Source organism: Lithobates pipiens, unplaced genomic scaffold (assembly GCF_037356315.1).
Source record: "Lithobates pipiens isolate NorthernLeopardFrog02 unplaced genomic scaffold, aLitPip1_a1.2 Scaffold_28, whole genome shotgun sequence".
NCBI classification, from domain to species: Eukaryota; Metazoa; Chordata; class Amphibia; order Anura; family Ranidae; genus Lithobates; species Lithobates pipiens.
In genome coordinates this window covers 8484454-8500417 of record NW_027507789.1, presented here as the reverse complement: position 1 = coordinate 8500417, position 15964 = coordinate 8484454, and the positions used below count along the sequence as shown (strand labels likewise).

Here is a 15964-nt window from a genome sequence, read left to right as displayed (position 1 = left end):
AACTTTTTTTTTTCTTAGTTTTAGATAGCGTGGAGAGGGTTTAGAACCCCTGTCAGTTTTTATTGCTGTCTGTGCCCCCCGTTAGGGATATTCACCCTCTCTACTTCTCCTGTTCACCGTGATCGCCAAGAGTGAATGCAAGAGAAAAATCCCACATTTTAGGTTGACATCAGAACACATAATAGATGGGAAATCTTCCAGTGGGGTCACTAGTTCTGCTGACACACCAGGGCTGCATTTTTTCCCTTGGTTCTAAAAGGCAGAAGGTGGTTTTACCTTAATGCATTGTCTGCATTAAGTTAAAAAATTAAATAAAAACCTTCTGCATGCAGTCACACCCCCACCGTCGCCTCTTATACTTACTTGAGCCAGCAATGTGGATGACAGCAGAGGCTCTCCTGGTTCTCTCCCTCCTCATTGGCTAAGAGATAGTAGTCAGGAGACATTGGCAACTGGGGGGGTGGCGGAGCTGAGCCAGGCTCTGTGCATCAATGGACACACATAGCGGGGGAATGAGCATGCACATGTGGCCCCCATAGAAAGTAGCCACTTGGCTGGAGGGAGGAGCCAGATAAAAGGAGGATCGGGGCTGTTCTGTTGCAAAACCATTACACAAAACCAAGTATGACAGGCTCATTATCACAATAAGTTTTGGGCAATACTGGAAATACTGGATCAGCTTGATCGCCGGCATGGATTCTTTCATAAGGAAAGGGGAAACGAAATCTGGATCCACTTTTTTGGGCAATGCTGGGAAATGTTTACATAAGAGTTTTGTAATACAATATGTTCTATAATAAGGATCCTTCTGCATATTACCTGCATGCTTCTACTTGTTACTGTAATAAGGGTGTTGCTGAATACTTCTAATCTGTTTATCTTATGGCTGCTGCTAAAAGTCATTCATTACATGAAATTTATCGTCTTATAAAAAGGATAATTAAAAACATGTTCAGGGGATGAGAACATTGCATTCTGGGTCAAGTGAGATTGTAAACCGGTTCACAGCTGAATGCCAGGCAAACAGCTTAACCTTTATCTGAAATACAGAATATGTCCAATGTCTAACCTTTGTATGTGAACCGTCCAGTCTGCCATAGGATGTGTAAATCCATATATTACCAGACGTGATTCAGACACCACAGCCAGGCACTGGAACTGAACATCATCCCTTGTGATTGCAATGGACAGTGACAGGTACCCTTTACTGAGACATCCGGGGTCTATTAGACCCCCAGTTCTCTCCTCTGCCTTCCACAGCATCTGATCAAACCAAGATCGGTTTGATTAGATCAGGAGTGGCCAACCCGTGGCTCTCGAGCCGCATGTGGCTCTTTGCCCGGTTCCATGTGGCTCTTAGACCCCATTCACACCTGAGCGTTTTGTAGCTTGAAGCCTGAAGCTACAAAACGCTGGAGGGGAAAAAATGTATTCTCAATGGAGATGGTTCACATCTCCACTCCATGTCGCCTGAAGCCGAACGCCTGACGCTCAGACAAGTTCCGTACCCTTTTTTGTCGCTCGAATTGAGCAGATTTGGGCGTTTTTCTTCTTTTAACATTGACCTTTTGCCCTGCACAAAAAACGAATCGCGGTAAAAAACGCAGCAAAATCGCATGATTTTCTGCTTGAAAATGCTACGCTCTGTGTGTGCTGCATGCTTTCTGTGATGTTTTTTGTAAGAATTTACTGCTAGTTCAGGCTAGAAGACCCATTAACTGTTTATTGTTATCCTGACCAGTTCACTGTTTGTAAGACAATTTGTATTTTGGAAATTAGATGAGCTGCTGTCTTCTGTCACATGGATGTACTTTCAAAGGAAGATTACTGACTTGATGAAAATGACTGGCCTGTGGTCTTTGTAGTGTTAAAACAGTGTGTGACATTTACAATAAATCCAGCTGAGCAAAAGTATGTGTGTATGAGGAAGGGATGGGGTGATGTTCATGTGTGCCCATGCGTATGATGTGGCTCTCTGCGGTAACTCGGTGAAAAATGTGGCTCTTGGTCTTTGTCTGGTTGGCCACCCCTGGATTAGATGCTTGTTAAAGCCGGTGTCTTATCATATAAGGTCCCCCATCAGATAGTGTCCGCTGTGTACTGCGCACGCGCAGTACACAGCAACACAGATTCCGAAAATAGCCGAGGATGAACGGCGCCTGCGCCGTGAGTCCAGTTTCTAGCCCCACCATCCAAGTGGACATAGAGTAGGAATAAAAAAGAGCAGAGCGCAGCGAGGCCGAGCCCGAAGCGTGGCGAGCGAAGCTCGCCCCCGAGGGGGCCGTCTAATTTTCACAACCCTATGTCTCCGCTTGGATGGTGGGGCTACCGCCTCCACTCACGGCGCAGCTTCGGAAATTTTACGAAACTTCTTCTGCCCCGTACTGTGCATGCACAGTATGGGGCGGACGCTATATGATGGCCAGACTGAATATGCCAGAACACCGGTAAAGGCTTGTTTATCCCTTTCATGACTAAGCCCATTTCTGACATTTGGTGTTTATAAGTTAAAATCCCTATTTTTTGTTAGAAAATTACTTAGAACCCCCAAACATTATATATATTTTTAGCAGAGAATCTAGAGAATAAAATGCAGATTGTTACAATATTTTATGTCACGCAGTATTTGTGCAGCTGTGTTTTTAAACGCAATTTTTTGGAGGGAAAATGGACACATTCATGAATTAAAAAAACAAATAAAACAGTAAAGTTATCCCAATTTTTTTGTATAATGTGAAAGATGATGTTACGCCGAGTAAATAGCTACCAAACGTGTCACGCTTTATAACTGCACGCACTCGTGGAATAGCGACAAACTATGGTACTTAAAAATCTCCATAGGCAAGACTTTAATTTTTTAATTTTTTTTTTACGGTTACCAGGTTAGAGTTACAGAGGAGGTCTGGTACTAGAATTATTGCTCTCACTCTGAAGATCGCGGCGATACCTCACATGTGTGATTTGAACACCGTTTACATACACGGGCACGACTTCCGTATGTGTTTTCTTTGCTGCGCGAGCTCGCGGTGACGGGGACGGTTTGAATTATTTTTTCTTATTTTATTTATTTTTATATGATTAAATTGTATTTAAAAAAAAAAAAAAAAATGTGATCACTTTTATTGCTGTCACAAGGAATGTAAACATCCCTTGCAACAGTAATAGGTGGTGACAGGTACTCTTTATGGAGGGATCGGGGGGTCTAAAAGACCCCAAATCCCTCCTTTGCACTTCAAAGTATTCAGATCACCAAAAACGTATCTGAATACTGTATATTTTTTAAGATCCGGCGCCATTGGCAGCCGAGTAAACAGGAAGTGACGTCATGGCGTCGCTTCCGTGTTTACATCAAGGAGTCTGGAACAAAGCCGCCGGAAGGTCAATCGGCTCTCTGGTGCCACCGGGTGGCCCGGGAAGAGCGGCTGCGGGAGGGGTGGACGTCCCCTCCTGCTCCTCCAGGATAACGGCCGAGCGGCTTTTAGCCGCATCGGTCATTATCCTCGCAAAGCAGAGTAGAGTGTGTCCTGGGGGAGTGTTTCTAACTGTCTGGGGGATGGGCTAGCAGTGACACGACACTGATCGCTGCTCCTGATGGTCAGAAGCACATTTGTGAGGTCAAGCACTTCTATCAGGTTGAGGTCAGGACTCTTTGCAGGCCAGTCAAGTTGCTCCACCCCAAACTCACTCATCCATGTCTTTATGGACCTTGCTTTGTGCACTGGTCCAAATCATTTGGTGGTGGTGGGGGGGGGGGGGATTATGGTGTGGGGTTGTTTTTCAGGGGTGGAGGAACTTGACTGGCCTGCAAAGAGTCCTGATCTCAACCTGATAGAAGTGCTTGACCTCACAAATGTGCTTCTGGAAGAATGGTCAAACAGTCCCATAGACACACTCCTAAACCTTGTGGATGGCTTTCCCAGAAGAGTTGAAGCTGTTATAGCTGCAAAGGACGGGCCAACGCAATATTGAACCCTACGGACTAAGACTGGGATGCCATTAAAGTTCATGGGCGTGTAAAGGCAGGTGTCCCAATACTTTTGACAATATAGCCTATAGTATAGTACCTGCTCCACCATCACCCATGGTGGTTCCTTCTTGTTCTATAGACCGTGTGAGCTGCTGGGAGGAACTATAGCATGTGAGGGGGGAGCAGGTATTCAAAACAATAAGAAGAGTGGAAAACGTTAAAAAAATGAGGTGCAGCAAAGTGGCGGCTTATCAACACACAGGCTACCAGAAAGGTAAGTAGACTGCGTTTTCTTTTAGAGAAGCCCCTGTGAGTAGACGGGACCCAAAATATACGGTAAGCATAAACTTCAGCTTCTAGCACTGTCTGATGGAAGAAGTCCTGATAGGTGATGGACCTCTAGTCTCTGCCTATATACTGCTCCAACCAATTACAATGCCTGTATCTAGTGTGTTCCCTTTTGCTGTGTCTCTGGTGCTCTTACCCACTAAGGATGACGTTGTCATCAAACAGATAGACCTTCATGTGCTGCAGGCCGATGGTCTCGTTAAACCTCTCCGGTGTCAGCGCTCTCAGGAGGCCACGCAAGTTTGGCGTATGGAAGAGGGACACGCGCACTCTGTCCGGGTATTTACGCAGCAGAGGGAGCAACATGCTGCGGGAATTCCTCTTACCTGTAAATGAAGTTGCACAGAAAGTTTAATAGAAATGATTCCATGCAGCCGGCATGAAAATGACAGACCTGTGATTTAAAGGACAACTCCACCTTTGAAGAGACCCTGACACCATTCATTCTAACCATGACCTTCCCATAATATTATATGTGTTTTATTCATGCTATATATCTGTGTAGACATCCAGACTGCTGCTGGGTGCTGCCATCTTGGATGTGATGTCAGCATCTCCAACAGACTCAAGTGACGCCTTCTTGCAGGCATCACTAAATGGTGGACTGCGGTCCGGATCCGGACTGAGCCACGGTCCCATCAGGACCCGCGGGTTGCACCATTTAGGAGCCACTTCTATGCCTTCCAACCTCCGCCGCTGTCATTCTCAAAGCAAAGCCGAGAGCAGGAGGGCAGGATGGTAATGAACAGAGGGCAAAAGGCACAGCAGCACTAGATAGAGGGTGAAGGGCGGAAGTGCATGAGTTAACTTTCTACAGATAGAGAGCGGAAGGCAGGATACTTCTTGGCTGAGTGCGGAAGGCAGGATACTTCTTGGCTGAGTATGGAAGGCAGGGTACTCCTTGGCTGAGTGTGGAAGGCACAGCACCACCGGAATGAGGTCAGGAACTGCACAAATTAACTTTGAAGCTTAACCAGCAGGTGAATGGTTGCTAAGACGCAAGGCGGTCCAGCAAATCTGAAGGGGGGAGGGGTGTGAAGGGGGCAGCGCACACTACTGTGTTTTGGGGGGGGTGTGATGCGACACGGGGGTACATGTGAAGAGGGGAGCAATGCAGTGGAGGGGGGGGTGAGTAGGGGGAAGAGGGCGCCAACCTTCTGGAGTTGAAAGGGGCAGTTATGGATAGAGAAAAACACTACAGTAAAGATAATGGATATGGTGATAAAACAAAAAATGATGAATAAATAATGACTAAAATGATCAGTAAAACTCACTTTGGGCCGATGTGAAGTGGGCAGTGAACACTACTGTGTTTGGTGGGGGGGTGGGGTTGTGAAGTGACGGGGGGGGGCAGTGCTGTAGGGGGGTGATATAAAGGGAGGCGAGTGCTATGTGGGGGGCGGGGGAAAGGTTGATATAAAGGGGGAGCAGTGCTGTGGTGGATGTGAAGGGGACCGTGCACACTACCGCAGGGGGGTTGTGATGCGATGGGGGGGGGGGGCAGGGCAGTGCTGTGGGGGGGGGGGGTGATATAAAGTGGAGGCCAGTGCTGTGTGTGTGTGGGGGGGTGATGCTTTAGGGGGGGGGGGTTGATATAAATGGGGGGAGCAGTGTTGTGGGGGGATGTGAAGGGGCTATAGCATATTATCACGGGGGAGGGGGGGGGGGTTGTGATGTGATGGGGGGGGGGGGGGGCAGTGCTGTAGGAGGGTGATATAAATGGGGGCCAATGCTGTGTTGGGTTGATATGAAGGGGGAACAGTGCTATGGGGGGATGTGAAGGGGCCATAGTACACTTCCCGCGGGGGAAGGGGGTTGTGATGTGATGGGGGGGGGGCAGTGCTGTGGAGGGTGATATAAAGGGGGGCCAGTGCTGTGTGGGGGAGGGGGACTATATAAAGGGGGAGCAGTGCTGTGGGGGATGTGAAGGGGCCATAGCACACTACCGCAGGGGAGGGGGGTTGTGATGTGATGGGGGGGCAGTGCCGTGGAGGGTGATATAAAGGGGGGCCAGTGCTGTGTGGGGGAGGGGGATTATATAAAGGGGGAGCAGTACTGTGGGGGATGTGAAGGGGCCATAGCACACTACCGCGGGGGAAGGGGGTTGTGATGTGATGGGGGGGGGGGCAGTGCTGTGGAGGGTGATATAAAGGGGGGCCTCCACTGACCCCGCGATCCTCGGGTGTAGTCCAGCAGTATAGACACCTGCAGGTCTTCCGTCTCCGTACTGCACAGCGCGTCTTCTAAACAGTCCACCTGGCAAGAGACAATTAAAGTCAAAATCACCCAAACATTAAAATTTAACCCTAAAAATGCTGACGTCTGAATCCTCCCTCCACCCCCATCTCCCCCCCCCCTCATTTCCTGGCTGCAGAACATTCAGCATCATCTTACAACTTCCTCCCCAGCCCGACTGTCTCTGGCCCCCGCCCTTTTCACTCATTGGCTTTCAGTACTTTCAATCGCGGAGGCTCAGGATCACGTGTGGGCGTTCCCATGGCTCCAGGATCTATGTACCCTGCTGGCCCCTCCCACTAACACATGATCTGCCTGCATTACGTAGAGAAGCGCAGAGACCTAGTGATGATGTCATTGGGTATTAAATAATATGTTATTCATTGGGAGATATTACCCTTACTTCCTGTCCCGGGTAGAACCAATCAGGGGAGACCTGCTCAATGGGGGACACGGTAAAAATCTGTCAGATTTTAGAGCCTTTCGTCCTCATATGTCAGTATCCCAGTTCTGGTTATTTCCCATCCCTTCATGTCTCTAGTGGCACCAGTCACCAGAATAAGAATCCTCCAAACGGGGGACACAGACGGCAGTAAAAGTCAGACAGAGGTGCTAATCCTTCCTCACACTATAAAAAAAAAAAAAAAAAATATGACGCCTTGGCTAGACTTGAATAAATCTATTTCTAAATAGACAACAATTGTCTGTGAACCCCTCATGTAGGTGCGGACTTCAAACCTGCCGCTTACCAGCTCTTGTTCCAGAGGTCCGGTCCCAAGGTACAGCGATGCCATAGTTATCCGCCTCTTAGCAGCATTCACCTGGGCCTGAGGGGGGGAGGAAAGGTGACAAGTAGAGTTTATGCCAGACTCGTCAGAGAATATTACAAGGGAAATATACGGTCAGGATATTTAAACAGGACCTGCGGTTAAAGCGGAGTTCCAGGGATTCAGCTACTTTTTTAAAAACTGCAGGCATACCTGGAGTTCTGTTAAACAAGGTGCCCGTCACCTCATAGACATGAGCTCCGACATTGCTCACTGTGTTCTCAGTTCCTTCAAGACCAGAGTCGCTGGAACTGCTTTGCCCGCCCCTCCTTCTGAACATTCACAGAAGCCTTTGTATTTTGTAAATCGGTTCATATAATACAAAGACTTCTATGAATGGACAGCGGAGAGCAAGTATAGCTGATTTTCTCTTCTCACAGCCGGAGTGTATCCTCTGGGAGTGCAATAAACCTGTCACATATAAGTAGTAGAGATAAGTCCAATTGGGTGCATGTCACCTCCAGGCCCTAACTTATTGAGGTTGATTTACTAAGACCCCTTTCCCACCGAGAGCGTTTTGCAGGTGCTATAGCTTTATAAATAGTGCCTGCAATCCGCCCCCAAACAGCTGCACCATTGTCTCCAGTGTGAAAGCCCGTGCGCTGTCAGGACGTCAGGAAAAGTCCTGCCAGCACATTCTTTGGAGCGGTGTGTTTACCGCTCCTCCCCATTGAAATGAATGGGGCAGCGCCGCTATACCGCCTGCAAAATGCTGCTATTGTGGGCGGTTTTAACCCTTTTGCGGCCGCTAGCAGGGGTTAAAAGCGACCCGCTAGTGGCCGAAATGCGCTGCAAATCCAACGTTAAAGTGTGAAAGGGGCCTAAAACTGGAGAATGCAAAATCTGGTGCAGCTCTGCACAGAATCCAATTAGCTTCCTGTTTTTTTTTTTCGGGTCAAAGCCTATATGAACAAGCTGAAGTCAGAAGCTGATTGGCTGTCATACACAGCTGCCACAGATTTTGTACTCTCCAGTTTCAGCAATTGAACCCGGGTGTGCCCGCACTTATTGCAAAGTTGCTGAATTTCTGGAATTGGGCTTTAAACTTGGAAAGGACAATTATACATCCAAGCTCTAGGCTACACTTTTGGTAATGTAGTCAGTGGCGTCGTTAGGGGGGGGTGCGGATCGCACCTGGGCGACATCCGTCAGAGGGGTGACACCAGAGGCAGCCACAGACTGACTGTTCGGTGACAGGGGAGCAAAGTGGATCAGGAGTGGCTGAAGCCTTAAACCTCAGAAGTAGCTCATTTGGCAGAACAGGTCGGAGACTTGGGCAACCATGCTACAAACCTGGCAAAAAAAAAAAAAAAGCAGGTGGGCTGCGGGATGGTGAGAGTCCGGTGTCGTTTTTTGGGGGTGGGGGGGTGGGAGGATCCCCTGGTGTAGTATGGTGGGATGGAGGAGCCCCCCTCTCACCCCCTCTATCTTTCTCTCACACACCCCCTACCCTGCTCTCTCGCCTCTATCTTCGCCCCAACTCTCTCACCCCCCTTTTCTCGCACCACCCCTTCTCTTAACTCCACCCCCTGCTTTCATTTCTCTCCTTTTCCATCTCCCCCATCCCTCTGTCCTTTGTATTCCTATCTTTTATCATAGTGGGGGGGGGGGCACTGTGGTAGGCTAGTGAGGGGGGGTGGCACCATGTTTTACTGTACCAGGTGACACCAACCCTCCCTAGTGACGCCACTGCATGAGGTCTCTGACGAAGCCTCTTTGTGGCAGACGTCAAAAGTCTGTGCCAGTTGATGTTTCTTACTAAACCGTCTCCTGGTGTCAGTTTGCCGGGATTCTCCACAGTGCCAGGCTCAGGATCTCTGGGGAATGCGGGGAGACAGATTCCAGTGCAATCTAATGAAGGAACTATTGTGAAAGGATCCTGTGCTTCTGCCATCGATGGCACGATGTCCACTTTAAGCCCCTCGGCACCCCATCATCACCCCTCCTTTGGTCATGGCGGGTCTGTTGCGGTACAATGTGTCTGCTATAGCTAAGCTCTGGCATGAATCACACTTTTCTCCCCCGAGGACACAGACGTCCAGCTAGCCTTTTCCATGGTCTACTGGAGAAAGTTGTGGAGGCCAATTAACCATCTCTGGCAGCATCGCCGGTCCCAGCGTCTGCTAATCCAGCAAGGCCGTGTTATATGCTTGATCTGCCTGTACCGCATGTGAGTGCATCTCATACGGATTTAATATTACAATGACACAATATCAGCAAGCTCTTTTCTCTTATTGTTTTCAGTGGTTATAATGCACCACTGGTGCTGCTGGCAGGAGCGCGCGGTCTACTTGTGCCATACGCTTCTATATGAACACATATCAACCATCTTCATGGACTAACTGAAGCAGAGCTCATTAATGTTTGTTACTTTTTTTTTTTCCCCATTAAAGTCACCAAAAGATCGGCTTTTACTAAAAGAGAAGCTTTTTTTGGGGCATACTTCTCCAGGAGCACACTTACTTTTGCCCTCCTGTGACCCAGAGTCAGCTTATAGCAGGTTATTGCTTGCTGTCAGCTGACGTTGCAGAGCTGATCCATGCTCTGGAAGGATACCGACAATATTGTCAGGATCCGCCCAGCTGCTATATTGACAGTCAGCTCCACATTTTAGCAGGCAGATTAGAGCCAGGGGTAGCTGCTACTGCCTCCCACTACACAAGCCCGGAGCTCCAGTGAGTGCTGAAGGAGCAGAGCAGAAAGCAATGACCGACAGTCATTGCTCTCCGCTCCGAAGAGAATACGGAGATGTGATCATGTGATCTGGAAAGCTAATCGACAATATTGTTGGGATTCTCCCAGCTGCTATATTAACAGGTGGGCTCCACATCTTAGCACGCAGCTTAGAGCTGGGGGGCGGCTGATCTCACCGTCCTCCCTGGCCCAGTGATCACTTAATAGAGCAGAGAGCGGTGACTGACAGTCACCACTCCCCGCTCCGAAGAAGACCAAGAAGTGATCACGAAGGATAATCGACAATATTGTTGGGATTCTCCCAGCTGCTATATTAACAGGTGGGCTCCACATCTTAGCACGCAGCTTAGAGCTAGAGGTGGCTGCTCTCACCGCCCTCCCCAGCCCAGTGACATCTGAAGGAGCAAAGACTGACAGTCACCACTCCCCGCTCCGAAGAAGACCGAGAAGTGATCACATGATCTCGAAGGATATCGACAATATTGTTGGGACTCTCCCAGCTGCTATATTGACAGGTGGGCTCCACATCTTAGCACGCAGCTTAGAGCTGGAGGCGGCTGCTCTCACTGCCCTCGCCAGCCCAGAGACCACTGAAGGAGCAGAGAGCAGTGACTGACAGTCACCACTCCCCACAAGACCGAGAAGTGATCATGTGATCTCGAAGGATACCGACAATATTGTTGGAATTCTCCCAGCTGCTATATTGACAGGTGGGCCCCACATCTTAGCACGCAGCTTAGAGCTGAAGGCGGCTGCTCTCACTGCCCTCCCCAGCTCAGCGCTCCATTGACCGCTGAAGGAGCAGAGCAAAGAGTGGCGACTGACAGTCACCACTCTCTGCTCCAAAGAAGACAGAGAAGTGATGTGATCGATCAGTTTTTTTCTTTATAAACCCCAAACTTCTCCTTTAATTCCAATCAAACATTATACGAATACATTAGACAGGAATATTTGTGACTACTAGTCACCGACAGAATTTACGCTAGCTGAGGATCATACAATGAATGAATCATGGATTCCGGCTTTCCAAAATTGTGTCATTCGCCCGAGAACAGACAGGAAAATATTAAGGAGGGTGACTCTCCTTATCCCATCCCCCCCGGGGACTACTTACTTTCATGACCTGGTAGAACTCTGTTGGAGTGGAGAGAATCTTCACGCTTGAGCTGGAAATGCCAAATTCGGGTACCAGGCTCCCGACCCATTGGAATCTGTGCGCTCCTCGCGGGCAGACGCAGCCGAGAGGCGAAGGGCGTTGGGTAGTGGCCGGTGGGACGGAGGGAGCCACAAGAGGGGCCAGAAGAAACAAGGGGGTCCTGGAAAATGTCAAAATATTTCATGATTAAATATGCTATAAAGTAATATAAACTGAGCACGAGTGAGTTCTGGAAAATATAAAAAATTTTAATGGTAAATATGCTATAAAGTAATATAAGCTGAGCACAAGCGAGTCCTGGAACATATCAAAATATTTAATGATAAATATGCTATAAAGTAATATAAGCTGAGCACGAGCGAGTTCTGGAAATTATCAACATTTTTAATGATAAATATACTATAAAGTAATATAAGCTGGGCACAAGCTCACACAAGCAGCCAGTAACACGGGGACAATAGAAGCCAAAACATAAGGGGCAAATCCAGCTCTCTTCCTCATGCAAATATGAGGCCTTTCTTGCTATGAGGGAGCATGCGCGTATCACTCCCCTTCCTCACAGAGCTAGTGCCTAGTAATTGGCCCAGAATTATCACATGGGAGCGGGGAAAATGACTACAACTCAGTGTAAGCTCTGTGAAGTTGTCTTTGGAGCTTACACAGGAGTTTCTTTGCCTGGTAACAGGATACTAACCTCCAGTGCTCTCTGCCTGCACTGATCAGGGTTCTCCTTGCTGGAGGTGAAGCTGTACATGAAGATTTACAGTGCAAGGATCTCCCTGCTTCATTCATCCTGCAGAGCTCCGCTTCCTCCACTGGAGATTACACAGGAATTTCTTTGCCTGGTAACAGGCTTCTAACCTCCTGTGCTCTCTGCCTGCACTGATCAGGGTTCTCCTTGCTGGAAGTGAAGCTGTACATGAAGATTTACAGTGCAAGGATCTCCCTGCTTCATTCATCCTGCGGAAGCTCCGCTTCCTCCACTGGAGCTTACACAGGAATTTCTTTGCCTGGTAACAGGCTTCTAACCTCCTGTGCTCTCTGCCTGCACTGATCAGGGTTCTCCTTGCTGGAGGTGAAGCTGTGCATGAAGATTTACAGTGCAAGGATCTCCCTGCTTCATTCATCCTGCGGAGCTCTGCTTCCTCCACCTCTTCAATTGCTGCTTGACCATCATCCCACCATTAATCAGATTATCGGCAGCTCTGAAACGAGGAAGCAAAACGTTGCTCCTCTTACCAAGATGGGCGCCTCCATAGTGCAGAACCAGATACGCAAATCAGAAAAAGGTAAAACATCAGCTGCATGGAGAGCACAGGCAATACTAGAGGCCTGTCCCTTGTTTCCTTTAGTGGGCACAGCTTCCACAGTTCACGTCCTCGTTAAGGCGTAGCTAAACACCAACATTTCATATTACAGCTTACCAGTCTCTTAGATGGGATGGATGCATTCTTTTTTTTTTTTAATACGTTTTTCTTTTCATTTTCACCCGGTGATCCTGCCAGTAACACATCTCTTGGATTAGGGTTACAAACGCTCACTTATTGTACTGCATCTATAGAGAAACAGCATTGTTTCCCTAAGACAAATCTACAAAACACCACATTCTCTCTCCTCTTCTTTATAGCATAGGAGGGAGGTTTTTTTGTGGGGTGGGGAGCGAGGTGTTCCCTATCTACACACATTTTTGCCACCGCTGAATTTGTGAGCTCACACTGCAGCACTCCATTTCTGAAGACTAGGGGGATTGTACCATTTCTCTTGCTTAGAGCATTGCGTGGGACAAAATGTGTTGGGGGGGGGGCAGGGCTGGGAGAGTGGTGTACCCTATTGGCCCACAATTTGACACCAATGGATGACTGAGCCTGCACACCGACACCTCATTTCTGAGGACCAGGGGGACCATACCTTTCCTCTTAGAGCGGTGAGGACGAAACATGTTGGGGGGCCTGTGGAGCAGAGCTGGGAAAGTGGCATTCCCGATCTACACACACTTCGTGGATGAGTGAGCCTGCACTCCAGCATCCCTTTTCTGAGGACCAGGAGGGGGGGGATGTTGGACTTTTTCTCTTGCTTAGAGCTGTGCTCCAAGCTTCATTCTGGGTCACAGAGAACGCCGGAAGTCATCAGCTCACAAGTTTTCTGACAAGTTCACGGATAGTTATTAGCCCTTATAGCCCAGATTTTACAAACCTATTTCAAGGGGAGCCAATACAAGGAGTTCATTGTTGGGGTTCACATACAAGCTGAGGACAATAGCTTGCATTCTGCTGTAGTTTACATGAACAGTCCTTGGTGGAGCCAAAAACCTGCGGAGAAAGTGGAGCCAGCATCCTCACCCTGATTATGTGGGCTTCACGGACAAAGCGTGAAACCTGATTGGCTGCTCGGGACAACCGTTTCATTTTAACCTCACGCTTCAGAGAAGAATGTACATTTATAGACAAGGGGGAAACGGTTGCCGGCGGTTTCATCTTTTTCGGGATGTTCTGCTTTCTCTCAAAATTTTTTGCATTTCTCCCTTTAAAAGAAATGCAGGAGATTCCTGGTAAAGGCCCTCGGTATTGGGTAGAATAGTATCTCTACTGGGAAGTCCCGTAGTTTTCTTTTATTAGTCGTATCACCATCTGCTCAGAAACACAAGCGAAACGAGGAACCAGCGCATCAGACAGGAGGAAGATGGGGTTGGCTATTCCCCATAAGTCATAAATCATGAAATCATACTACTGATAACACTGAGTGATATTGAAAGAGAGATATCGTAAACATGAAGAGGTCCCCATTGAACCCTCCCCATCCCAGATTGTAAGCAAATGAGATGTCATTTTGAAAATGACTTACAAAGCGATTGCTAGACTTGCCTGGCTTCACAATTTTTGCTGCACAATTGCGGCAAGTCCGCATTGCATGACTCCAGATCAATTTTCTTTGCAAACATTCTGCAAGTCTGCTGCAAGTTCTGGTCCAGTTATGTTGTGCGATAGTCATCCCGCCACAGGGGGTCACTGTGACTTACAGACCTCTTGCTGTAGACTCACCACTGCAACTTTGCTCTTGCTAAAGACTTGCCACGCAAATTTGATACAAGTTGTAAAACGGTCAACTAGAAGTTGTGCTTCAAGTGCTTTCCAAGTGTACAACTTACCAGTGAAAACGTGCAGCAAGATAACAGGCTTACACTTCAACACTGCCACAAATTTGTGGCAAGTTGTGCTTGCTATCTGGGATTATAGCACCTGCAACAAGAGATCAGGGGTTGCTGAGCAGAACTTACAACCTATCCCTGGTGAGACTCTGTTCTATCTCTTCAATCATTTTCCCGCTTCCATTCACCTGGTTTAAATAAAAATATTTAAAATAATGTCTTCTGAAAACCAACCCCACCTAACCCTGAGGTGTCCCTCACCAACATGGCCACTGCAAGTGACAACTGGGGTGGTGTGTGGCAACACTGCCTAGTGACCCCTTTTATGTCATCATCATGCCACTGTGGTTTTTAAGATTCTAAGCCTTCCCCACTTCCATTCACCAGTTATAAAAAATAAATAAAATAAAAAAAGCCTTCTAAAAACCAACCTCTCCTAACAGAGGTGTCCCTCACCAACATGGCTTCTACAAGTGACAACTGGAGTGGTGTGTACCAACAATGCCTGGTGACCCCCTTCATGGCATCATCACGGCCCTGCAGTTTTTAAGATTCTGAGGGGACGCAACTGTTGGACAAGCAATAGGAAGAGTCCACGTCACTCAGGCATCATCATGCCACTGTGGTTTTTAAGATTCAGAGCCTTCCCCCCCTTCCAATCACCAGTCATCTGAAAACCAACCTCTCCTGTGACTCACCGACATGGCTTCTGCAAGTGGCAACTAGGGCGGCTTGTGTCAACAACGCCTGGTGACCCCTTCATGCCATCACGCCACTTCGTTTTTAGGATTCGGAACCTTCCCTTCTTCGTTTCACTCATTATTTTAAAAAAAGCCTTCTGAGAACTAACCTCACTTAACTCTCAGGTGTCCTTCACCAACATGGCTTTGGCAAGTGACAACTGGGGTGGTGTCTGCCATCAATGCATGGCGACTCCTTCATGGCATCATCACGGCACTTCAGTTTTTAAGATTCTGAGGGGACCCAACTGTTGGATAGCCAATAGGAAGCATCCATGTCACCATGGCATTATGCCACTGTGGTTTTTAAGATTCTGAGCCTTCCCCCAGCCCCCTTCCACTCAACATATATTTAAAAAAAAATCCTTCTGAAAACCAACCTCTCCAAACTCTGAGGTGTCCCTCATTCACATGGCTTCAGAAAGTGACAACTGGGGTGGGGTGTACCAACCATGCCTGGTGACCCCTTCATGGCATCATCACGGCACTGCAGTTTTTAAGATTCTGAGGGGACCCAACTGCTGGACAAGCAATAGGAAGAATCCACGTCACCCAAGGCATCATCATGCCACTGTGTTTTTTAATGTTCCGAGCCTTCCCCCCCACCCTCCTTCCACTCACCATATATTTAAAAAAAAATCCTTCTGAAAATCTGAAAACTAACCTATCCTAACTCTGAGGCGTCCCTCATTGACATGGCTTCAGAAAGTGACAACTGGGGTGGTGTGTACCAACCATGCCTGATGACCCCTTCTTGGCATCATCAAGGCACTGCAGTTTTTAAGATTCTGAGGGGACCCAACTGCTGGACAGCCACGTCACCCAGGCCTCTACGCCACTGTGGTTTTTAAG

General features: G+C 48.1%; 1 protein-coding gene across 3 annotated transcripts in view; it reads right to left on the bottom strand.

Annotated features, from left to right (window-relative positions):
* The window catches only part of PGS1 (phosphatidylglycerophosphate synthase 1), an 81188-nt gene that overhangs the window by 49110 nt on the left and 16114 nt on the right, over positions 1–15964 (bottom strand). For all 3 annotated transcript variants that reach the window (XM_077458666.1, XM_077458664.1, XM_077458665.1), the window contains exons 2-5: positions 11186–11387; positions 7300–7377; positions 6484–6571; positions 4452–4641 (exon numbers count right to left, since the gene is read on the bottom strand). In XM_077458666.1, coding sequence (XP_077314792.1) covers positions 4452–4641; positions 6484–6571; positions 7300–7377; positions 11186–11387 — 558 coding nt within the window. The remainder of the gene's footprint in view (positions 1–4451; positions 4642–6483; positions 6572–7299; positions 7378–11185; positions 11388–15964) is intronic.